General features: G+C 37.2%; 1 protein-coding gene across 1 annotated transcript in view; it reads left to right on the top strand.

Annotated features, from left to right (window-relative positions):
• Positions 1–6,314: 6,314 nt before the first annotated feature.
• kcnk3a (potassium channel, subfamily K, member 3a) overlaps positions 6,315–26,941 on the top strand; it is a 34,708-nt gene continuing 14,081 nt past the window's right edge. Inside the window, exon 1 of the mRNA XM_008397511.2 lies at positions 6,315–6,737. Coding sequence (XP_008395733.1) covers positions 6,455–6,737 — 283 coding nt within the window. The 5' untranslated portion in view covers positions 6,315–6,454. The remainder of the gene's footprint in view (positions 6,738–26,941) is intronic.

The raw sequence follows: 26,941 nt of genomic DNA on the forward strand, positions 1-26,941 counted from the left end.
CTCTAATTGGAGGGATGTTTTAGAATAATTAGCAAATGACAGCAGGGGCCGTGGCAGGAGTAACGGTGGCAGAGCAAACGATGGGAAAAAGAGTCTAATTGAATGTCAGCAGGAAGCTACAAGCCACGTTGATCTGCATGTAATGAGATGTGGGCAGCTGAAGGGCACCCCTCCCAAGATGCTTTCAGGAAATATGGAGGAGGCAGGGGGTGGAAACGAGGAGTAGGACAGCTCCTGTCTGCATGGCATTGCCCTTAATGATGTCCTCAGTGTTATGCAATATGTTCTCCAGTGAAGTTAAGTTAGCCTCGTGCACACACAGCGCTCCCGGCAACTTCTACAGTATCAGCTGCGGAGCTGGATTTATTACATCTGTGTGTGTTTTCAGTAGATGCACATGCATAGAGCATGACAGCAGTAATTATTAGATGTTGTTAATTGTCATTAAAAATTGGAGTTTTTAATGACAATACAGCGTACAACTGCAGAGGGTTTTAGAAACAATTAGTGGGTGTTTAAGTATGAATATGAGGCAGTTTTTTTTTTTCTAACCCAAACAGGATTTAAGATGGAGCCCAGAAATGTTGAGGATGAGGAGAAACTGAGTGAATTCTTCAACCTCTAACCCCGTTTGGGTCAAATTCTCATCAGAGCTGGAAAAGTTTCTTTAAGCTTGGTGGGAAACACTTTCATATGTCTGACCCCAAAACACAACCTCAGATAAAATATACTTGCAAGTTTGTACAGGCATTTTTGGATCATCATCTCCATCAGACTTTAACTAGACCAATCAGGAAGCTTCACTTTTAGAGACATTTAGGTGTGGGCTTAGATGTGTCTTGGATTTCATTCTAGAAAGAAAAAAAAATCATTCAACAATTATAGTAAGTTTTCTCGATGCTAAATCAGAGGCATCACCAGACCATCTCACTTCCAACACCTTTGTTTGACCACATTAGGATAATGCTAATGTTTATGCTAGCTGCAACAAAAAACACACCTTCCTTAGGAGTTGTATTTTTGTCATCTTAAGTCAACAGAATCTATTTCCCTGTTTCTAGGGATTAAGATGTGATTCAGGTCTTTTTATGTTCATGGTCAGCAGAATGTTTTGACAAAATATATTTAATTGATTTATTGGTTCTATAGCCCTGCCAGTAATCAGACTGGGTGGAGGTGGTGAAACTAAACAAAGCATGTAGCTGGTCACTGTTACGTCATGATTTAACAATTGCAGGTACTTTCTCACATAGAAACAAATCAACTTTTTTTTTCCAACATAAAAGGGCTATTACGTAGAATCAACATTTTTGAACAGTCCTGGAGTGTTGTTTTGGTTTATGAATGTTTGATAATGCTTTAATCTGCTGTGGCAGCCATTCGACTGAAAAGTTAAACATTTACATGTGAGAAAAAAGCGAGAACAGAAGAAAGCTGTAAGAGGGCACAAACTTTTTCACAGCGCTATGTCTGATAACCAGGATCTGATTTAACAGAATGTTGATGCACTACGACCACTGAAATGCATCAGAAAGTCTGGACCAGCTGTTACAGGAAGTGGTGCCTAAACCTACCAGCGTTGCAAACAGGTAGAAACCCATTACATAAACTCATTTGCAGTTTTGCATGGCAGCCTGCTGAACCGTTTATGAGTTGAAACACTTTATGTTTCAACTCATAAACGTCCAGCTAAGTGCTCTCTCATCATCTTGCTTGTACCTCGGTGTCTTTGCACATCGTAAATCGAAATTTTAAAGAGTAGGTCAACAACCCAAAGGCTTGTTCAGGTGAGGTGAAACTTACAAGTAAATTACTGTTTACACTTCCAGTGCAAAGGCAATGTAATAATATTTTGTTAGGTGGTTTTTTACTAACGACAACCTGCATCTCTGCCCTGGAGTTTATTTTACAGAAATATAAATATATTTTTAGTTTGCGTTTTGTTGCAAGGCAGTATTTTATTGCTCGTTTGCAACAAAATGCTGCATTCCATTGTAGAGAAATACAGAGATACAGAGCAATTAATGGCAATTTAAAGAGACAGACTTAGCTAATGGTCATGTGTTTGGACGGGGAAGGAAGGAGAACATGCAAACTCCATGCAGTAAGACACCAGGCTTGGACTTGGACCCACAACCTTCTTGTTGGTGCAAAATGTTGATATTTTGCATGAAGTCATGGTAAAACACCCCGATTCTTATGTCCGTAAGGTGTCAAAATGTGAGAAAGTTTGGGAGGTGTGAATACTTTAGCAGTAAGGCTTGCATCAATGTTTCTAATCTTGTGTGTTCACTCCTGGGTTACCAATATGAAATCTGTCTGCAGACGAGGCTTTGCCTTTTTGGAATCACAGTAATGAGGGTCCAGCCTTGATGCCATGCTCACAGTTCATGCCAGAGGTCAGAAGCTGCCACTGGACAATTTTGTTTAATGGGTCTGTAGCTGCAGGAAGAGCTGTGACTCACAAGGACATAATGGAGATTTTGCAGTAAAGAAAACACTGGTTAGCCTGCAGCTGGGTGCCTGCAGGCCAACAGGGAATCAACAGCTGAGACTCATATTGGAAAATGACCAAGATGTAATGATTATCAATAACAGAAACAGAAAACCATGTTAGAAATGCTCCTTGTTTCCGTGTGTCAGCTTTCAAAATGGCATTACAACTTAATTGGTATGCCTGGCTGCAATTTAATTTGAAGTTGTAATAATTATCTGAGACTGAAAACTTCAGTGCATGTGTTACACTTTTAAACAAGATCGAAACAAACAACATTACCGGTACTGAAACCAAAAATCTCAGTTTGCAGTTTGTCAGAGAAAATCAAGAAACAATATGATAAGAACAAGCTAAAAATGACGTCTGTTAACTTTGTATATCTTAATTTAGCAAACAGCATAATCAACTCAACAAGAAAACTGACGTTCAGTTTGCATGTGGTACATTTTTTTCTCATACGCTTGAATATTTCAGAGACCCGACTGTAACCATGCACTTTTCTGTATCTGCTTTTCACATGCAAAATGTCAGGAGTCTGAAACATTTCAGTTATGTGGGAAAGTCCGCAAAGTTTCCCCATATTTAATTCCACTTCACCTGGGTAATGACGTTGTTTAAAGAGACTCTGTGAAAAACTGCAGCAGAGTGGTTTTATAGGGTCTTGAAGCCTCAATAAAGCACCAACCACGTGATATTGAATCCTGTCATAACTTGTTTGAGAGGAACAGCAGGGTAAATGCTTTCTATCCTACCATCAAAAACACAGATACCACTAGATTGTTAGCAGAATATGAAATACAACTTGAACTTGAACCATGTTTCTTAGTTAAATGCTCCACAAAAGGTGGAGCTTTTTGAAAACAAACTGGAGTGAATAAACGAGAAATGCAGTAAACACCTAGTATTGGCTGTGGTTTAACAAATAACTGTAAACGACTGAAATTTGCTTATAGATGTTTGTTTTTGGGTCCTTTACAGGAACAATAATCAAAATAAACATTCAACTCAACATAAAGACGGCGCTCCAGAAACAAATTCAAACTCCTATGATTCTCTTAGAACCTTAGGCGTAAATCCTATTGATTTTCTCCAAACTGCATGATGCCAATTAGTAAAAGAAAATCTGTGAAGTCAAAGAGAGCATTTCATGCATGACACTGACATGATCGGATGCTGTCTAAACAGGAGACATTAAACAAATAAGAGGCTTTTTTTGTTTTTGTAAATTCAGAATGAAAAATCTTTTCCGTTCAGTTTTCTTGAACAGTGAGGGCTCATAAAGCTTCTTGTGCTATTTCCTCTTTTCCATTGTCAAACCTCGCCTCATTCTGAATAATGACATCACTACTCCAATGACCGGAAAGCCTTATGGCTACTCCCTTAATCTCATTTCATCATTCTGTGTGTGTTCGATTGTTTTGAATGGATCAGACGTAGAAAGCTTAATGGCTCAGTAGAGAAGTAAAAAAGTTCATATTTTTGCACTTGTTAACCTAAAATGTTCAATCTAATACATGTGATGGCCTAAAAGGCAATTAATTATATCATTAGGCTTTTTTGTTTTTTTATTTCTTTTGAATTGCTTTTTCTTTCTGATAGGCCAAATTCTGTATTAAAGTGTTATGGATTAATTGATGCATTGATCGACTGAGGCTTTCAGCACTCCAATTTATGAAGCGAGGATTTATGCAGGCTCAGTCACAGCTGACTTGACTGACCTGTTTATTGAAAGTAGAGCTATTTCTGTCCCAGGTCAAAGGGAGGAATTTAAGATTAGCCAAGATTTATTAGTCAGTAACAGGTTGGCGCATGCATAGGTTCAATTTGAGGGTTGCTTTAAGTTGAAAATGTACATTTATGTGCTTTTAAATGTATTTTGTAAGCAAAGAAATAATCATGAAATATTATTTTTGCTTGTTTACGTATTGTAACCAGAGATGTTTCTATTAATATTTGGGAATAACCCCCCGAGCCAAAAAAAATAAATAAATAAAAATAAGCACTCAAATGCAATAATATATGAACATAACTGCCTTCAAAGCATCCTCAACAAATCGCAGCTTCATCTCACTCTGACGCACAACGCATTAGGGAACCACTTACTGGAAACCAGCGACTCCAAAGGTCATCAGACTTGACCACAGTCAATATTTCACTTGACATTTGTCTTTTTGCGTCATGATGATCCGTTTCCTTTTTCCTTTTCAACATAAAACAAATCCAACTCAGTCCTTTGAACCAACAAACTTTGCTTCTTCCAGAGTTGACTTCCCTGAAATAAGAAGAGCTGAAGTTTGATAGCAAACAATTCAGTTTTTCTCAGAGCTAAAATTAACAACTGCATTCTTTAGAAACTTTGAGCTGACTGACGTAGGCAGCATCAGTCTTAGTTTGAGCCAGATTCATTTTAATACCATAAAACTCTCTTGTGATGCACACCAATGACTGAAATTAGGGAGTTTGACGATTTATGTCACTGGTCTGCCAAACAAAGCTGTAGTGGTACAAATAGTCCCTCAGGGATTAAAATGTTTCTACAAAAAACTTTTAATGTGAACTGAGTTCACATGATTTTTCTGGTAAAACCTGATGGACTTAAAGGGTTAATAGTGTGTTTTTTATGATTTAAACTTAAATCAATGTCTTTGCTATGTTTTTAATAACTCAATAATAACAGTGGAGTTATAAACTGTACACCAGTAAAGGAAGTTGAGGCAAAAGGTGGGGAGGACACCAGCTGTACCGGGGGCTCTCTTTAACTTTATGGTGTCTTGAAACAGTATTCATACATTCAGATTATTTTTGTATTTCTGTCATGTTAAAAACAGAGTCCAATGTGTGCGTGAGAGTTTTTTTAGTGTTATTTTTTATGATAGACTAACAAAAATCCTTCATGATTAAGAAGTGGAAGGCAAAGGGTCTCGTTTTACACATTTTAAACAAACTCATATATTTGGTAAACACTTGAATAAATCCCACTTTTCTCAGAAAGTGCCAAATAAAAGCCAGTGTGACCTAAAGAAGTTAAGCTATTGGTTGAGCACTCCAGTAATCTGGCCATTTCAAATGTTATGAAAGTTTTAACAGAAAAATAACTGTTTAACTGCATTTGCAAATTTATTTGCATTTTTGTGTCGGAAAAAGTACTTTTTATTAGTTTCTTATTTCCATTTCTTTATTTACGTACGTATGGTTCACTGGCTCCACCTACTGGTGAAAAAGAATGAAAAGCGAAATAGCTGCTTCAAGCTTCAAGTTTGAGATTGAAAGACTGGAAAATGACTTTTCACAGCCGCTCTCCATCCGGCCCAACTGAGCCTGAGCGTCAGTCTCTAAAGCTGGTAGACGTATCCCATAAAACTTGTAAGTATATTAACAGATACAAATACGGTTTTGATCTTTAAAATATTTATTCATGTGGGTTACATTTATATAGGGACACCGCGCTTTTAAAATTGTGAGCGGTTTATGTGTGTGTTTTAAATAGTTTACCGTTAAAAATGATGCTATTCTGTAAAATCAGAAAAAGAAAAATATTGCGTTTGCACTGTCAAAAAACATTAAAAAAAATTGAAGTAGTTCAAATAGTTTGCCAAACAATATACATTTTGGTTTAAAAAAAACAATCCTAAATGAGAACTTTGATAACACTTTTGAAAGCATTAATGAAAAAATATTACAACATCATCTTTTGCGTTAACATTGGAAAACTAGGAAACACTAAAGGGAGGGTGGGGGCTTTTCACGAAGAGGGGAGGGTTCGGGTGGAGGAGGTGTGTTTGGGGGGAGTGGTGCTGAATGAACAGCTCCTCTCCATCATAAAACAAGCAGAGGGCTCCGCTGCTCCGCCAGAGCCGCCACAGCCATGAGCCAGCCGAGCCGCCCGACCTGCAGCCCCGCGCTGCCTCTCCTCCCGCGCCCCTGACCCCGCACCGCGACCGCACCAGACCACCGACCATGAAGAGGCAGAACGTGCGGACCCTCGCCCTCATCATCTGCACCTTCACCTACCTGATCGTGGGCGCCGCGATCTTTGACGTGCTGGAGTCTCAGGAGGAGACAACCGAGAAGGAGACGCTGGACATGAGGAAGCAGGAGCTGCTCAGCACCTTCAACCTCTCCAAAGATGACTTTGACCTGCTGGAGAAGGTGGTGCTGCAGCTGAAACCCCACAAAGCCGGCGTGCAGTGGAAGTTCGCAGGTTCCTTTTATTTTGCCATCACGGTGATCACGACCATAGGTAAGACAGCGGCTCCCCTAAGCAAACTTACAGAAGTTTTTATTTTATTTTATTTTAATTTCCCCTTCCCCTAACTTACTTTTTTCTTCAGAGAGCTTTTCTTCCAAGGTCAAATCACTGCAGGGGGGTTTATATGCTGCTGAATGCTCAAACCTGTTGCGTCCAACTTTTCCCTGCATGTTTGAAATCAGTGATAACAAAGCTCTGCGGGGGTGAAGGAGGATTTCAGCCCACATTGGCAGATGACGGCGGAAATCAAAGCCACATGGGAAAATTTTTATTGAGTAAAGAATTCACATCTGGGTCCCTTCAGTGTTTTTAAATAAGATAGAGAAATAGATACAATTGTTCTAATTGTACAGATTAAAAAAAAAAAAAAGATCTGAATTGAACTCTAGCCAACACAAAATAGTCTTTATTTATCCTACACTGATAAATAATTGCAGGTAGCACAGACTGATGGATTTAACAAACTTAGGCTGATTCTATAGGATTCAACATGCTTTCTGCGTCAAACATATCTCTGATGCTGGAGCCGACAGAAGGACTCTTTTCATCTGCATAAGACAAGGTTATTAAGAGTTGCTACTTGAGGAAACTTGAGGCGTCGTTGGCGTGTTGTGTTGTGTTGTGTCGTGCTCTCATTATTTCTGCCCCAGCAGATTCATGTGCAACAGCACGAGGCGTTCAGAGGCACGTGAAACTCTGCATTTAGTTTTTCTGTTTCAGTGCAGAATGCAGCTGACCTGCACGTCTAAGGTAATTGCTGATGGAAAGTTATGTCAAAGTGAAAGGAGGTTTATGAAGATTAGGGGCAATTAATGGATCAAAAATTATTGAGGACTTTTCTTGAAAAAAGGTTTGTCTCCAGAAAATTGTTGCTCATTTAAACTTTATAAACACGTGTAAAAACCAAATGTCTTAGTAAAAAAAACAGCTTGACAGGTTGAGCTGTAGCTCTGTAAATATTGCCTTGTCAGAATATCCTAACATTCACTATCAATGTGGGAAAGGTGTGCAAAATGGTTCCTACTAACAGAAGTTGTATTGAAGATTTTTAAAAAGTTTGAGTGCGAAACATTTACTGAATTTGGCTTTATTGTTTTTCATAAATTATGAAAATGGCAAGTTGCTGGCAATGTCCTGGTCCATACAGTTCTGGAAAAAATTAAGAGACCTCTTAAGATGATCTGATTTTACTTTTCATAGGTTTATGTTTGAGTAAAAAGAGCATTATGAACTACTGACAACATGTCTCTGACATTCAAGCAAAGATTTTGTAGATATTTGCAGAAAATGAGAAATGGTCAAAATAAGATGCATTGCTTTCAGACCTCAAATTATGCAAAGAAAACAAGTTCATAATCATTTAGAAACAACAATACTAATTTTTTAACTCAGAAAGAGTTCAGACATCAATATTTGGTGGAATAACCAGGAGGTTTTCAATGGGGTTCAATGCAGTGACCTCTTTGTTTTCTCCAGAGCTGTTCCTGAAAAGTAACATACCCACTCATGATGCAACAGGACACTGTGAACTTCAACCTGCATACTTGAATTTCTCACAAGTTGATGCTCCACAAAAGATTTGTCCTTTATTCCTCACAATTAAATCAACTTAGGTTATTTCAGTGTCAACATAGAAACCAAACAGCTCTTTGTGTATTTAATTCTTACAATTTTGATCTTTATAATTTGGATAATAGGATGAATATAAATGTCTAGAATCTCAAGCAACAACTTTTCATACTCTAATTACTTGATTTCTTATCTGATAAATAATAACAGCAAATCTAACACTTCCTTTATCTTTTAATGTCTGTGTGTAGAAGAAAACAAAACAACAAAGTTGTCAAATCTCAGTAAAACAATAAGTAAAATTATATTTCAGTGATAACCCTAAAAACAATGATTTTTGAGACATTATATATTTACATCTATCTTTATATGTTTTTGGTTTTATCATAGAGATGATCTGAAAACAGCTCTTCTGTCATTTTAACAATTTCAATATTGCCCCTTTCCAATGTTTTACTTCACAAACTCCATTAACTCACTGTTTCTATTTTTTTTTTTTCAAGATTCAGTTTTAAAAGGAATGTGTCATGGAAGCAGAGATTATGTTAAGGAACTACTGATCTGTGTACAATTTTAAGCTTTTCCTCATTTGTTTTTATTTTTGCTTCTAATCTTTAAAAGTGGCTTTGAGTAATGTTTTCTCTGGTTTTCTTATTGTTGTTTTTAATTTTCTGTTCACTTTATACGAGCAAAATGAACTATCTATGCTTGCCTGGCTCTAAACTCAACACTACAATCTTTTTTAGCAGTAAAAAAAATTATTGAATTTTCTGTCTTTGTCACTTTTATTCAATTGGTTTTAATAGCTCTTTGTGAACATGTGATATATACTCAATTTTCCACCGTTTGACATGCATGAAATTGTTTTTTAATAACTTCGAGGAGATACAAGACTCTTAGTAAAAATATTCAGTGCAGCAGGAGGATTTTTAAAAAAATAAAGTATTCATACCTCTTGTACTTTTTCTTGCTGTGTCACATAACAACCACAAACTACAGTGTGCTCTACTGGGATTTTCAGGAATAGTGTATGTGAGAAGGAAATAATAGATGGTTTTCAAACATTTTTCAACAAAAGTTTATAAAAAAATTTATATCCAGAGCTCCTGAGTTATAATTTTCTAGAAATTTTAAAATTTTCACTTTAGGGTGTGCTTCTACCAGCTTGGCACATACATAGACTACAGTTTTTGCGTATTATTCTTTGCAAATAGCTCGAGCTCAGGTTAGATTTTTCAAGTCTTGCCACAGATTCACTGTTGGATTTTCAGTCTGGACAAGTTAACCGTTTCATGCATAAATTATGTTCCTTTGTGTCAGGATTTTTTTTCCAATTTTTTATTTTTATTTTCTTAAGGTATAAAAAAGAGGTAGCAAGAAAAAATAGTAAAATATATATATATTTTATTATTTTTAGGTGATCAATTGTAATTTTCTCCAAATACAAAGTTGTTACTGGAAAAATACATCAGCAGTATTGTTCTTTAGGGGTGATCTGATGTCACAATGTTTTTTTTTTTTTTACCTGCAAGAGTCGTCTACAGTAGAAGGAGGGACCGGGTCGGCCATATTGGATTTAACAAAAATAATTTCTTGCATTTGCAGCTGATGGCCAGTAGTTGATGGTGTATTTTATGATGCATTAGTGTCCCCTTCAGTGCTCAGTGTGTATTTATAACCTAAAAATACACAAGAAGCACAAGAAAATGGCTTTTAGATAGCTGTCCACTGTAGTGACCACTATGCATGAAAGGGTTAATTCATGAATATGTTTTGATTTAAGTCTTTCCATGATAGTTCTGGCTGTATGTTTTAAGTCATTATTGGTGGGAGGAGAACTATAGCCCCAGCTGCAAGTCTGTCATAGTTTCTCTCAACCAGGATTCCCCTGTATTTGGTTGGATCCGTCTTCCCATCAGATTTGACCCTTTGCTTTAGGTTGCAGTGTTAGTTTTGTTAGGATTCTGTGTTTTCAGGTTTGTTTATTGGGTGTTCCTTTGTCTCTTTCCTTTATTTGATAAGTGATGTTTCTGTTTTACTTTAGTTCAGTCCTTAGTGATTCTTTAGTATGATCTTTTCTTGAGTCTAGCTATTCTTTGTTTCTCTAGTTTAGTTTATTAGGTCTAGTTATTCTTTAATGTTAGATTTATTATAGCCCCTTGTGTACTCTCTCTCCCCTCCTGTGTGACTTTCTCTCTGTCTCTCTGTCGCTAATTGGTTAATTGGCTAACCAATTAACCAATTGGTTAACTAACCAATTGGTTAATTAACCAATTAATTTATTAACCAATTAATTAATTGGTTAATTAGCCAATCAGCCCAGGTCTATTGTTCCACATTCACACTCCCAGTAGTTAAACACTTCTGCTCCTTTCACTAATTTTTGCTTACTTCCATCTGATTTCATTATATCAGGTTACTTTCCTGTTTTTCTTGTAATATTATTTTTTGTTATGCTCTGGCTCCCTGTGGTGTTTGTAAGTTTTTTCATTAAAATGTTCAATATAATCCACGCTCCCATTTTGTCTGCATTTTGGTCCATCCACAAACTCACATGAATTTCAGGTTGTTCTTATTTTATCAGCTCATTTTCTTCCTTATGTTGCTGTTTGTCCTATATGGTTTGTGGCATGTATCCTTTTGGCTGTTTTCTTGCCTCTGTTTCATATATGACCAGTAGTTACTCATTAAAAAGATTTTCCTACCTTAGCTCAGGATCTCAGCGACTCCTCTAGAATAATCAAAACGCCCTATTTAATCTTCTACAAATATTGTTGTCTCCTTTGAGCCACGTGTTCAAAAGTTTGCAGTTGAATCATAATATTTTCATTTTCAGATTTACCTGTGCTCTGAGAGATATTCAAAGCTTGGAATACTACTTTACATCCTCACACTTTTGAAATTTCTCCATAAATTTCTGTTCCTTGCTCCTCATGATGCCGTTTGTTATCTAATGGTCTCTAACAAACCTCTGAGGCTTTCACAGAACACCTGGATTTATGCTCAGATTAAATTACACACAGATGGACTATTTACTAATTAGATCAGAGTTTTGAAGTCAGTTGGTTACAATGCATTTTATCTAAGTTTTTTTCCCTCTCTCTCTTTTCACGTTTCCCTTGAAAAATTGTTTAACAATATTTACCTTTCAAAGCATAAATCTGCATCACAGCAAGGACAGAACATAAAGTACCTCCCTCATTTAAAGCTGCAGGCCCATTCTATTATGTAGTTCCTATATGTTTGGAAGCTGCTCATATCAGGACTTCCTATCTGACTTTTCCCTCCTGTATTTGGTGACCGGTGCAGTTGTCGGTCATGACCTGTGACTAGTGACTGTATCAGATGCAGGAAGCTAATTGCACACTAACCGAAACCCGGGTGTCCGTGTTCACATTCTGCAATTGTGAGCCCTGCAGATGGCAGAAACACAGTGATTGGCGTTTCAGTCTCCCATTAAGTATTAATGACAACACCAGAGCTCTCTTGTTCCACTACAGTCCTGGCGCACAACAGCAACACTGTGGATACTACACTGGTAACACAATATCAAGCAACCATGGCCTACAGTAATGCTCTCACATAAAAGAAATGAGCATTATCATTTCCCGGCAAACCCTGGCCGCACCGTGCTCTACTCTTGATTAAACGTATGTGCCGAGTCAAACCGCAATCAGTAATTAGACAACACTTTCCGCAGAAGAAAGGATGAGGCGGAGGGCAGAGTGTCCTCTTACGCACCATCAGGGATGGATTTAAGTGATGCGAGACGCACAAAATGGGGAAAAAAGAGAGAGCTTTGAGCAAGCTGAGTTCGGGAAGCGGGTGTAATAAGATTCTGGGGCTCTGGGGGGGGTGTGTCTGCATCTGAGTGGTTGTCACCCTCCTCCAGGGGTGAACGTCTTGTCACTGCCATGATCGTCTGTTGCATACAGAGGACAAATTCCCAGCACACAGTGTTTTATAATAAGACATGTCACATGTCCTTTGCGTTATCTGATGTGCTGTTTGACATGTGACGTGGACACGAACTTGCAGTTGCGGGAGGTGAGGAGCAGTTGTTTTGTTTTCCATGAGCCGGTTTTTATTTAAACATGTGTTGACCTTAAAATAAAGCAGTCTTTGTGTGACAAGGAATATGATATCACTGAATGTTTATGCAAGACGAATAAAAGTATTGGACCACCCGGATTGCACAAATATATTTCCTCATGATGCTGTAGAATAATGCATGAAGAGAAGCTGTACAGTTTCTGGTTCTTAAAGATTAGCTTAAAAGTACACAAAGAAAAAGAAAGTTTGCTGATTTTTCTTTATTTTTTCTTCATCTTCCTCATCCTAAATCTGCTCATTTTTTTCTTCTTGACCAAGTTGTAGGCTGTCACCAAATTTAAGCTAAAAATCCAGTCATTTTGACTATTTAGAAGAGCTGAAGCCTCCGATTGATAAAAAAACACCCATTAAATACAGAGTAAGGGTAATTTTCTGATGGGAGCGTACAGATGGGAGGAGGCAGCGTCGTTTACCGCTAGCTGTTGTCAGCATGTTGTTGAGTTTCCTAAGTTGTAACTATTCTTTGTTACTCCAAGAAAACCACAGCTTGTAACTATAAACTAATGAGATAGTTCAGTCTGTTTATTCATCAGATGTTGGTATTTGCATGTCTTTCTAGGACCCCATTTTGCCTCAAATGCCAAAGTTTTTTTTATTTTTATCTCACAGCTTTGTTCTTACCAGCTTTCCACAACTACAGAGCAAAGTTTTTGCCCCTTTATTGACGCTAAAAAGCTCCATTTCAGGTAGATTGGAGGGAAGGCATTTGCAACAGAAATCTTTCAATTTAAAATAAAATAGATATATTCTTTATTGTTCCACATTGGAGAAATTTCTGTGCGAGAAAAATGCATTTTTAAATGTGTAAAATGTCAATTTCTTTTAATAATTTTCATATTTGGTCTTTACACCAGTTAATTTTATCATCAAAATTACGTGTTTAGTTACTGTACATGCAAAAAAAACAACAAAAAAACCCCCCAAAACATTTTCAAACATATTGTTGAATATGATTAGATTTTTGTCAATGTGTTCTTACTGACTTGGCCGAGAAGACGGTTGTCGATAGTTCATCAATAAGCTCAAAATCTGTGTAGGACAGTGAAAACGAATGTAAACGCATCCAGGCCATTCAATCTGTCTGAGTCACTGTAATCCCAAGATGACATCCAGGCAGGGAAAAGCCAGCTGGTGAGGGCGACCGCTTGCTGCGAACACGTCTCCATCATATTAAAAGTAGCTAGGATCAGAGCGCTGACTCCCTCCCCGGTTTAGCCGCTCCGTCACCACCGGTGATGTTTGTGTCCTGGGCAGCTACCAAGTCAATTAGTGCATGGATGTGACACAGGCTGTGGCTGAAAACGAGCAGACAAGCTCTTCGTCGGTTCTATATGTGGACGGACGATGAATAATATATTTTATTTTTTCTATTTTCATTTCTGGCAGCAGCAGCAGCTTTGATTTGGCAGCAGACAAGAATCCACTTCCCAGCTGTTGCATAATCGGGGCACATTCTGAATCGCTGATGGTAATTACTTACATTAGTATCATCATTATTATTCAGTCAGCTTAAGAGGTTAGAGCAGTGAGTGGTGGAGTGCATAAGGAATAAAACTCTCACCAGCAGTCCCAGAGGTCTTCAACAGACTGATGCAGAGACATATTTCAACTCCTCTGAGAGGACGGCACAGCGTGTCGCTGCTGAAAAGATGAAAAACAAAAAGGTAACATCATAACTGAATCTTCAAGTAGAAGTTATGACAAGCCCCTCTTTAAGTTTTTGGCAATCGTATAATTTCTGCAACGCAATATTTTCAGATAGAGACTATTCTATAAAAACTGCTTTGCACTTGAGATTACTTTAAAATTCAAAACTAATACTTTATCTTGGTGGTTATTTTCCACCTAAAAATGTCGTTAGTTTGCAAATGTTAACTATTTAATCTGGAATAGTTCATTTTAAATGAATTGAAATGGAAGTAAGGAAATAATAATAATAGTACTGATACAAGCATTGATACAGTCATTGGTGGCAATTTTATAAAGTTTTTTTTTTATCTACAAGAGTGTAAAAATATGTCCACACATATGCAATCTTCTGCATATGTGTGAAAAAATTAAAATAAAAACTGGCATGAGCAACACTTCTCTGATTAATAAGCTGAAGAAATGTAATGAAAAATATAAAAGATTTTTAATTTTTATGTTGTTTTTTTTTTCTTTTTACCAAACATGGATGTTGGGCCGTGAGATTTTATTCACAAAGAGAATGTTGACTGCTAATGTCATTAAGCATCGTGCTCCTCCTCGTTCTGTGTGTTCAAGTTACTCCTCTAACACTCCACAGAGGCTCATAACAACTTTGGCCAAAAATAATAAATAACTGAGCTGTGCTTTTGGATTTAAATGCACTTATGTTGCCTGTTTTAGCTAGTTTATCAATGCACTTTCATGTAACATTTGAACAGCATTTCCGCAACAGAGGAAATCAAACGTGAAAGAAATCATTTTTTTGAAGAGGCTATTTGTTTTCTTTATTTGTCTAGTGAACACATTGCAGGAAAGAACATGCTTTGTTGTTTTATTGCAGATGTGAAGTTTGACACTTATGTCATACGTTTTTTTTTTTGCATCCCGATATGTCTTTCTTGCTCTTGTTTATGGCCGGTTTCTTTTGCTCATTCTTAATGAGTTCTCATTGATTTATACTATCTAGGCAGCTTCAGATTCTGACCAGGATTTTCAGCAGCAGAAAGCTGGGATCATTACCATGGTAACCTAGAAAGCAGTTAAGAGATCGCCTTATGTAACATCTTCAAATTTCAATATGTACATGTACTTAACACAATTTATCGCTGCAGTTTATTCTCATCGACAAACTCTTAATCAGAAATTGATTGCTTCCTGTTTGAATATTGGTATTGGAATATGATCAGTCTTCTCTTTATTAAAAGTGCTTTGAACGAGAAGGGATTTTGGAGAAATAATTTTCACCAAAATTATTTTCCACATTGACCAATGTTTAGAATTACAGACCAATCATAACATGTGGTATCACATAGCCCCAGGAAGAAGTCAAAACTACCACCATCTCCTCCTGGAGAATCGTTTTCATTTGTCTTTGAAGATAATTTAGCACAAAAACCTTTTGCAACTGTCTTCACCGTATCTTAGAGATCAAGGCTGAAGCTTTTTTTCCTCATCTCTCACTAACAGGCAGAACCTGAGTTACTGATTTAGAAAAAACACACAATGTCAAATCCATTTGAGATTTTGTCATGTGGCAGTGACATTGTTAAGCTGTTTTATTTTACCTAAGCTTTACTCCTGCTTCGTCATTCTTTCATTGTTTTTTGTCAATTTGTCAATTTCTTTTGAATTTTTTTAGGTCTTCCTTTCATCTTATCTTGTGCTTTTTCCCACTCCCAACTTTGTCTTAGCAAAAATATCCTGCAGAAATTAAGATACTTTGCTACTTTATATCGCCAGGGATTTGTGCTTTTATTTTAAAGGTTGCTTTAGTAAAATAGGGAAGAAACTTAAATCTAAGTTGAATTGTTCAAATCCAGTGCACCTTAAGCAGTCAAAATCAGAGTTAAGGTTACAGAAAAAAGTATACAACAAACACTTTATATCTGAATATTGGTTATTAAAAAAAAGTGAGATAATTGTCCTAAAGCTTTGGCTAAAACAACCTGATTGCACAGTAATACATGAAATGCACATAATTTGAAATAAATGTATCAAACTTAAAGACAGTATTGTGGTGAATGTTTAGATTTTATGTATATTTATTTCTGTGAGAACAATGATTAAATTTTATCACATTTGTAGCAAGACTATTTATTTGATATACAATTATTTCTAATTCCAGTAGTTGTTGTCGTTTGTTGTCAGAATCTAACGAGTAACAAACATACACTGTCTGTAACAGCAGATGCGTGGTGAAGAATATGGTGGGTAAGGTAACTCTTCTGGATGCAAGCATGAAAAAAAAATAAAAATAAAAAAAAAATCCACCCAAGCAAATTACCTTACATAACACAGAGCTGCACTCTGCAGTGAGGCTGCGTCCTCCAAACCCATCACACAGGCGCTCTAAGATGTTTTGTGACATGGAGATGAAAACCAGTGAGATGGAAAAAAAAAAGAAAAAAAAGAGAGAGACTAATTATTTTCAGCACAAAATAAATTCTTATTGTTTTTTTTGTTTTTTATTTAAATCTGAAAGTCTTTGTAATAGTTTTTAAATATTGTAAGTGAAAGACGTTGGGAAATGACGTTTACAGTATAAAGCAAAAAGAAATGAAAACGACATCAACCGCTGTTCCCGACTGAGAAAGCCGCTGCTGGTCTCACTCTGGAGGTTTTTTTGAGAAAGTTTCCGATAGTGACTCTTACTGCTGCCTCACTTGTGTGACCAGGCTTTGTTTACCCGCTGTGTGTCTGGTTTATGCTTCAGTGTGTGAATGGAAAGTTGACTGCTTGCCTGACTCACAGAGCAAAGCGTAATGCATTACTGAACTTCATAATTCATTCTCTCCAGACGGGAATTTGGCTAAATGAAACTGCACACAATGTAGTGAGATCTGAATCTCTTTCAGTCGGTGTTTCCCTGTGAATCTCTTGGATAAACATGAACCACGTTACATGTGAAGTCTCTTCGAGTTGACTGCAAACTGGCTCCTGCGAGGTTTATCTGATCAGAAACATGAGCTCTTCTCTATTGTTTTGTCTCTCTCTTTTGCTTTCAATGTTGCCTACAGTCTCTTGTCCTGCTTTATTGAATTACGTGCTTCTTTCACAACACAGAGCTTTTAGCGAGGGTTGGTCACAGCTGTTTAATTAATATCCCAATGCTTTCAGTGTAAATTTGAGAATACGCAGACATGAGCATTACCAAGTCAACCATGTCGCATGACTCCATCATCACTGTAGCTGTGCAACTTAACAAAACAAAGCAAGACACACAAATTCATCCACAATAAAGTGAAGTGACACGTGTATTATAAAAGTATTCACACCGTTGGATATGTTGCTCTAAGTCATTTCATTTTGTTGTATTGCAGGGAAGTGAACTCGTGTCCAAACCTCAAGTCTTTTGGAACCTCTAACAGGTTTTCATCCAGGATTTGGCTCGATCCATATAGTGTAGAGTCTCAGTCAGCAGGAGGCGACAATCCTAAGTGCTTAAGTGTTTGGAAACTGGATTCCTTCTCGTGTTTCTTAAAGATGTTTTGCATCTTCAGTTCTGAAAAGGCTTCAGCACAGTAGAGTTCAAGGCTCCCCCGTACTTCATCAGAAGTATCAAATGATGTAGTCAAATTGTGAGAAAGCTTATATGTGTTGAATCATTTTGCTTGCAGTGGACTTGAAAAGATTGAACAAGGCACCAGTTGCTCAGAAATGTTTAAGTGGAGCTTAAATTTTGAATGAAACTCGTCATCCCATTTCTACAACATACCAAACGACCAAATAATATAAATTTTTAAGTATTTGATCAGATTCTTGGGGAGGAATTAAAGCTTTTGAGTGAAACAAGCTCACTCAAAAGTTTCTTGAGTGAGTCTGTTTCACTTTCCTTCCTCTCACGAAGTGAAAAGGAAAAGGAACTGGAAACTTCTGGTAGTATGGTGACAAGTCTAGCTTCTTGTTTCTCTGACAGGCGATTCCACCAGGAGAGCAGTATGGGAAACGTTCAGAAGTCATACTGCAGCTATTTTCCAATTCTACTCGAGGGAAACATTTAAGATTCTTGTATAATTGGAGAAACAAAAATCATTACATCACCCCGAGGATTGTTTCTGATGCAATCTCCATCAGGATCTCTTTCCTCTGTTCTTAAAATAGTAAGTCATGCTGCTGGGTTAGCGTCATGCACTCACCAACAAATTAGTTCTCAGTATTGTAGTTCAACTATATTGAGTTCCAGTTATTAGCTCATGGTAATTTTTGTACATCACAATTATGATTAAGTACATGTTCCTCTTGATACATGCAATTAAAGTACGTCTCTATAGTTTATAGCAATCATTTTTTTGGACTGTGGAAGGAAGTCGCGCATGCACACGCAGAACGGAGGACGCCACATGCATCGTTTGAAACCGTCAAATAGAAAACCAAACATTCAAATTTGTGAAATTCTTAGAGGCGTGTGTGCGTTTGCAACACTTGGTGGTTTAAATTGCAGGCTATTTTAGAGGTTGTTAAATCTATCATACACATCCACATTTTTCTATTAGTCAGAATTGTTGCCAGTTACCCTCTCAACACACCAAATTTTATTGATGTCATAAAAGTAAGTCTTGAAATAGATTCTACTCCTACATAAATGAAAGTGAAATTGTTTTTCCGGCTGCTAACGCTTATACACTATGTACACTAATGCGAGCTACTTTACATAAACTGCCTAAACGGGAGATGGCACAGACAATGTTTCCCCTCAACGACACTTAAGAGACACAACATTACAGCCTGTACTCAGCTGCAAATTGGGTTTATGTCTTAAAGAAATATCTGAACGCTGATGGGAAATAGACAGGTTTGTGATGGAGCCACTGTTGTGCGCATGTGAACTCTTTACCTCCTTTCAATAAACATTAGCGCTGTAGTGTGTAACCAGAGCAGTTAGATAATCACACGCGGCACAAAGGAGCCGCTGTTGCAGTTTAATAAGAAAATCAAATAAAAATATCATGAGAATTTCAGAATGGGATAAAAATGCCAGCCAGCTGAGTGTTGATTAAAAAGCCCAGAGCACAGAGCTGTCTCCCGCTGCCCCCAGAGACGCTGGAGCCTCAGAAGCCTTTGGTTTTTCTGCCTCAGTACGTATACACGTGCCAAAAAAAGGGGGTGGAAAATGCCCACATGACGCATTGCCGGGTTCTCAGCTGTGCATAAAGCATCTAAAGACCGAAGTGAGAACGTGTGAAGTAAATATTGTATGTTTTCGCTTCACAGAAAAAAAAAAAAAAAAAAAAAAAAAATCCCTCATCCTAACAACCTGAAGGGGTTTTCTCACATCTCATTTGCTCCTGACACCTCCACCTCCTCCTCAACCTGCGATGGTGTTCCTCCTGAGTGCTTTGGTTATTTGGCTGCTCCGTTAGCTTTGTGCTACTCCAACAAGCTCCGAGCACAGGAATGATTCGGCTCGACAGCGCCAAGCGACCGAAGCTGGCCCAGCGGATGTGGTTTGTCTCAGGGGAGTTTATTTTTCTATTTGCTTTCCAGCATCTGTTTAATCTTTCAACAAGCCAACCTGAATGAAATGGACTGTCAGACAGGAGGACATAATGATAGTAATAATAATAATAATAACAATAACACTGATGGGTGAGTTGTGTTTACGCCTCAGGCCTGGAATCAGAGAATGGGTGTATAATCCAAACCCATCCCCCTGTGAGAAACTTGAACTGAAACAAAACGATGCTAACCTGCTTTCTCTGGAATTGCTCTAATTTTTCACATGTAGGGGGGATACAGCATATTGCAATCACAGCACTTAATATGACCACCATGGGCCCTGAAGTGTTTCATTACAAAGAAGAGTATATTTATAAAATGCAGGGGAAACGCCGCATGTTTTTGACATTTTTTATTTTTAAGAAATAGAAATCTGAAAAGTGAGGCATGCTTAACAAACTTTTACTTCAATTTGATTTTGAATAGCTTTATGTGTTGCCTATTCTTTTTGGTGCAGTTGTTCAAGCTCAGTCAGATTAGATGGAGAACATGCATTAAGTCTTCAAAGCCACCATGTTTTAGTCTGCTAATCATGCTACACCTTACATGGAGGAGTAAAAATCAGTTTTAACCATTTCACAATCTTTCTATTTTTTCCAGTGGCCTTCTTTTGTAAAATAAAATCTAGTTTAAAAAGCTGCATTCAATTACTTTTTGGACTTAATAACTGGGAGGACTCAGTGTCCACAGATAACCACAACTCTGCAGGTTTAGCTATAAAGACAGGTGTTTCTCCAGGTTGAGTCTTGGGAACTGTGTCTTTTTTTTTTTACTTAAATAAAATATGTTTTGGGTAGGCCCAGATCCATAAACAATTTATTTTTAAGCAGCTGAAACAATTTTTGATAAAGTGTCTTTTATAAAAGTGCTTGGCCAAAATTCTTTGGCCAAGTTAAACAAGAATGGGATAAAAACGCCAGCCAGCTGAGTGTTGATTATACGCCCAAAGCACAGAGCTGTCTCCTGCTGCTTTTAGTTAATCCAAAAAGACTAAATGTATGATTTTCACATTTTCTGGCTCAACTGATAACTTTGCACTTATAAGACACACAACTAGACAGGATTATAATTTAAAAGTATCTAGATGTTTGAGTTGGACCATTGCAGTCCAATCTTTTAAAAAATCTTAGAACAAAGCTGGGTTTCCGTTAAACATTGGATGAAAAAAATCCAATCAGTGATCATATGTAGATTAGTGACTGCTGCCTTGTGACCATGTTTTGTTGTTGAATATGGTAAAATTCACATCAAGAATTTTGAAGAGTTGAGTTTATGTTATTATGCACTGTCTATTTAACAGACATTGAAAAATCTGTAAAAAATGTAGCCTATTTTGTATTTTCACTACAGAATGAGGTGGATATGACGAGTCACCTTTTAAAAACAAGCACAAACCCAGCATAACAGTAGCAGGTATCTCTTTTTTAAATTCATTCTGGTGTGATTTTGTCATTGTTGTCACTACAGCAAGAAACGTCCATCTTGGTGCAAAACATTAATTTCCGCCCAGCATTTAATTTTCCAACAAACTGCATAATTTACTGGATAAAAAGGAAAACAGGACTGCCATGAAAAACTACTATCAGATATTTTGGTGTATAGCCTTCTTTTTTTTTTTTTTTTTGAAATCGCTTTCACAGACAGTCATTGTTGGTGCCCAATGATAAGCAGAAGTATTATCATTGTGTTTTCTTTTCCATTCTGAATGAATAGAAATTCTCTTATCAGAGCTGACTCTGATGAAATAGCAGGATAGGATGTAAAATTGACTGGGTCAGCTGCAAGAGAAAAAGAAGAAAAAATATACATTGCTCTCATGATACAGTTGATATCATGTATCAGATACACAAATCAGGTCAAGCCTGTCATGCTCGCAATGTGAAGAAGGTTACAACAAAAACCCTCCAATGTATTTCCTGGTGAAGTGAGATCTGGGAAGGGTGAACTTGCAGATTGAGTGGAGGAGGAGCTCCTAGTCTGTCTGCTCACACCATATGGGCAGCCTGAGGCGCTGGTTATCTAACCAAGGTGACTGGAAGACCTGTGTTGTCTGCATGGAGTCTTTTATAGCTCTTGCATATTTAGCAAAAGTATTTGCATGCAAAATTCTCAGCATTTGCTGCAGATCTGTCCAGAAAATTTAACTTGAATAAAAGTCAGTGACAATGTCAAAATGACCAGAACAGAAGAGGAGAAAATGTAACTCTGAATAGCACAAAACACTATGAAATTAACAAAACACGAGTGTTATAAAAGGTTACCAAGTCAACCGTTAAGTAAAAATAGAAAATGGCACATTTATGACTAAAAAGTGCTTTTGGTCTTTCAAGTTGAACTTTACACTCTGTCGTGGTATTTCAGTTAAAACACTGAATGCACTCTTTAGAGTTGTTACGAAACAGCTCTAAAGCTGAACAACTTTCATAAATAATTGATCATGTTGGTTCTAAGCCCAAATAATAACACAAGAATAAACAATAAACTGCAGATAGAGCCGCAGATGAGAAACTAATTCACTTTAAGGTTCATGTAGCACCTTCACAAGATCCATTACTTGACTTAATTGTCTCTGGCCATTAAGTCAGGTGCCAGGATTAGACTCATGCAGTGACACATGATAGCTGTACAGTGTGGCAATGAGCCAAGTGCGACTGGGAGGTTGAAGGGCAGCATTAGAAAGTACAGCCAGAAGGGAACACAGAATGCCAAAACAGTCTCCATGCTTACTGGGTTTAAAAAAATGATAGAGGTCAAAGAAAATAGCAAAAAAAAAAAGGGAAAATTAGCTTTTTTTTTACTTCAAAAATTACTCATCTAAGATCACCTGCATTTAGCAAGCTTAGCAACTGTTTTACGTGGTCATGTTGAAATAAATGTTCAGAACAACTAAAATTACCTTTTAAATAAATATTTCTTTTTTTTTTTCATTCAAGATTTCCCGGATGTGTGGGAAGCAGATGCACTGATTCTGAAAACCAATGATTCAAACGATCTAAAGGTTTTACATTTATATACGTGTTCATGCATGATTGAGAGACTCCTGCTATAGAGAACTCTGAAAACAAACGAACCGCGTTTCACTGAGACACTTCTAATAAAAAGAAAACGGGAAATAAACTAAAAAACTACTAGCTTAACCTCTTTTAACAGCCAAACTAAATATGCTGTCGAATGAACATTTAACAGTCTATTCAGCTAAACTAAGGATTTTATTATGGGCAATAATAAAATCACAGAGAGCCGTAAGATGAGAACCAAAGCTGGCTAAAAATAAGACAAATATTTGTTGCTTGCATCATTTTATGGGTCTGGATGATAAAATCTTTCTCAAATACTTTTTTTTTATTTTTTTACACCTGGCTACTTTGAAATGTGCATTTTTTAAACACTGAGGTGAGGGTGGGAAAAAGAGGTGCTACACACACTTTCACACACTTAAATGAAAAACAAATCAATGTTAAACCAGGCATGAGTGATTATCATTGTCCACCCAGGTGTTTCTCTGATCTCTCATTTCACGCAGTGGTTTCTCTTCTAAGTGGTTTCCCATTTTGCCGTGCAAACTCAGCTTTGTGTTTTATGTGCCAGACAATAATCTCCACAGACTCACAGTCAGATCAGGACAGCATCTGGTTCCCAAGAACAGCCGCACAGCACGACCTGAAGTTGATCCAAAACATATCCGTAAAATCAGTTCAATCTGGAGAGACTCAGACGGACAAAGGGGAACAATTAAAAGATTTAATGACAGGAATGAATAACAGTTCTTTGGCGCTCGGACCCCGGCAGCTAATTTGAGCTGAGATTTGATGTGAACTCGATGAACATCCTGATAACTGATTAGGGATGCTCTCCCCCCGGGGCCCGACACTGGTGGTGGTGGTCGGGAAAGGGTGCCTTCCTAGAGCCGAAGGATGTGGGTGGAGAAGGGGAGGTGGTGGGTTGAACGCATGTGATAGAGATCAGTACACTGAGGCCGAGCAAATTTATGATTTTAATGAGAGGCTGGATGGTTAGATACACAAAGGACTGCAAATCATCCAAAAAAAACAAAACAAAACAATATAAGCTCGTGGCTGAAACTAAACACTTGCATATAGCGCATAAAGTCATATAACTTGTCTTACGTTTAGTCAGTATTTAAAAACATATATTTTAAAAATGTTCTGCTTTCTTCAAATTCAAAGTTTTACATACATTTCTTAGTATTTGGTAGAACAACCTGTGTGTATGTACACTTAGTTGAAATATTGTATTGAGTATTTTTCCACAAACTTATTTGGCTAATTTGCAAACATCTTTTAAGCTCCGCCCACAATGTTTCTACACTGTAAACATTTGAGTCGCATTTAGTTGTGTCTGCTATCTTCTACTCTTTAAGTCAAATAAATTTAGCAAGTTTTTGATTTTAAACCTAAATGTGTGAGCTTGTGAAAGATAAACTTACAGCAGTAAGTTGTGTTAACGTTTTATTAGTTTTGTCAGACCTCCAGGACTTGAATAAACTCGAGTTTTTAGGTTGGCACTGAAAGAAGAAAAACACAGGAGTGGGAACTATTTCCCAGAATGCATGTTTTTGTATCCTGAGATGATCTGACTCTTGTGTGTTATTAAGGCAAATGTTCATTTTAGTGCTTGAGGATAATGTCCTGTTCACACTAAATGTTTTTGAGCAGAATTTAATACAATTCATTATCAGATCAGAAATTTTGTTTGTGCAATTTGAAACAAGAGCTTAAATTATTCTAAAGTAAAATAAGTAAGTTTTTAACTTCATATTGTGAGTAAAATAATAGAGAAATGTGTGCTCTATTACTTCAGCTTCCAGGTGTCACCTAGTACACCTAGGTGTCTAGGTGACACCTTGTGACACCTTACAGATGTCACCTAGTAATAGAGTTTTTTCTTGCATATTGTGAAGTAATTATTTGGCTTAAATTGCAGAGTTAAGTTGAAACTCACAATTCAAGATTAATCAACTTACAAACAATTTTTAGACAACTCGTCTCTTGTTAAATCAACTTCATGAATTTTAATTTCTGAGTTAAAACAATTTTCTTGTGGACTTAATTTACATTTTCAAGGCAGAGGTGGACTTTCACTTTCAAGTTAAACCACCTTCAAAAGTTTTACAGTGTAGTGCTGAAATCTTGGCTTTCTGATCCCAACTCAAGCCACTTTGTGACTATTTTATGATATAATTGGGGACATTTTTTGGTGGGAAGAGCCATTTGTTCCCAATCTTGATGTTCTGAGACGCTGCTTCGACGTCTTTCCTCAATCTTGCCGTCTGCTTTTTGCAGCGTGCCACTACCTCCTGCAGCAACACAACATAATGCTGCCACCCTGTACTTCACTGTTGGCTTCAACTTTTCTCTTTTTCATCCTAATGTCACAATAGTATGACTAAACACTTAGTTTCATACAAAGGGAGTAAGAATTAGACCCGCTGCAGTTTATCAGGAATAATCATCACATTTTTTTCTTCTTCCTCCAGCTGTTTTTCTTTTTACCATGATGTGTGATAAAACACTGTCTTCAGAGCAAATGGATCCAAAACTCTGTTGTCTGTCAGTTTCATTATCCATCTCCCCATTCACACTTGGCCCACTTCCTACCCTAAATATAAGTGTGCCTCTGCCCTTTATATTCTTCACAGAAAATTATCCTCGTCATCCTTACGCCACCATTAGCCGTGACATCTGGGACTTCTTACTGTGTAGAGCTTTGCTGCTCAGATTCAGTTTAGATTTGCAGTCTAATTAATCTCACATGAGTCTGCTGTAACTCCTCTGTTACATTGTAGGACTGTGCTGCTGAGTGGTGTGACACTGCTGTGTGGAAGTTTCATAGCTTATGTAATCAGGAGCATATTTCTTTTTCAGTTTTGACAGGAGGATTTCTTGTATTCAGGCTGAGATTTTGCACTTCTCCGCAGTGACTGTCGGTTAACCTGGAATTCACACCGTAGTGCAGTACAATTTTTCAATTGTTGCACTTCTGCATGAGCCTAGTTGAAAGTAAGCAGGGCTGCCTGAGCTGTGGAGGCTGAGCTTCTTTTGTGTGCTTGGAGATTCATGTGTCAAAATCCTAACAATCCAAGTCAAAAATTCAGAAAAGGACAAAGTTTTGCTTCTTTAAATTTGGCCTTTTTCCAACAAAATAAGTAGTGATTCAAATGTTTCCATGACCGCTGATATGCATCAAATCTTCTTCAAAGCTGAAAAATTACAAAAAATGAATTGAAAGCTTTTATTATTTGACTTACAAATGTGGATAACACAGCTACTGACTTTCAAATAGAAGAGACCCCTAATTGGAAAGTAATGAATCAGATTACGTTGAATATTATTAAACCTATTTATGTATAACTGAATTTTGATTCCACTCTCTGATTGATGCCCAAGAGAATTAGTTTTAAATATTGTTGAACCCGACTCAATGATGAAAACTAATGAAATTCACTGAAAACCAAAATTGTCTAGAAGGAGAAGCTGACCTTGGGCTTTTGTTGACAATTTCCAACCTGTTTAGTATGTTATTGAATTTTTGTTACATTTCTGCAACAACAATAATGGGCAGTGATGGGTCAGGTATCAGGGACTGTTCCAAAAGTTGAGACCACATCCATATTCTTTACCAAAGTGATGGGTTTATCTTCCAGAGTAATACAGCTGAAATCAGATGTTTATCATACATCCACTGAAAGTTTGAAATTAAATGGGGTGTGTTGACAATAAATCTTTCACATCTGTCTCAAAAAATACCAGGATTGCAATGCTTGAAATGAATGACTGAACTCCTGTTAACAACTCTAGCTGTCATGTTCCATCACAAGGTTTATGGCTTTCCAATTCAATACAAAAACACTTTATTGATTCCGGAGGTGAATTAAGGAAACAGTTTTAGCTTCAGCTAACATGTAACCACATACACTAGGAAGACAAAAGTTGAGTGCTAAATGCTACGATTAGAACCCTTTTTCCTTCCCCCCTCCTCTCCAACAGCAACGGCCATCTTGATTTAACATTTTAAACAGTTTGTCTCTGTGTTTCAGTTAACCTTTTCACAATTTACCTCATAGAAGTTAATGCAAAACAAGTAAAAATAGTTTAAGTTTAAATCCCATGTAGCTTAACCGGTATTTTAAACAGTGTCTGATGTGCTTGAGGTCGGTTAACCCATGATTGAAAAGGAGTGAAACCCAGACCTGATGGGAGAAGCCTGCGATGGTAGAGATTAGATTAACTTTTGTTATAACAAAAACAAAAGAGTCCTGTGTAAGCATGATAATCAAAACAGAATTGAACGTGGGCAGACACAAAACA

The sequence above is a fragment of the Poecilia reticulata genome, linkage group LG21 (genome assembly GCF_000633615.1).
Source record: "Poecilia reticulata strain Guanapo linkage group LG21, Guppy_female_1.0+MT, whole genome shotgun sequence".
Taxonomy (NCBI): domain Eukaryota; kingdom Metazoa; phylum Chordata; class Actinopteri; order Cyprinodontiformes; family Poeciliidae; genus Poecilia; species Poecilia reticulata.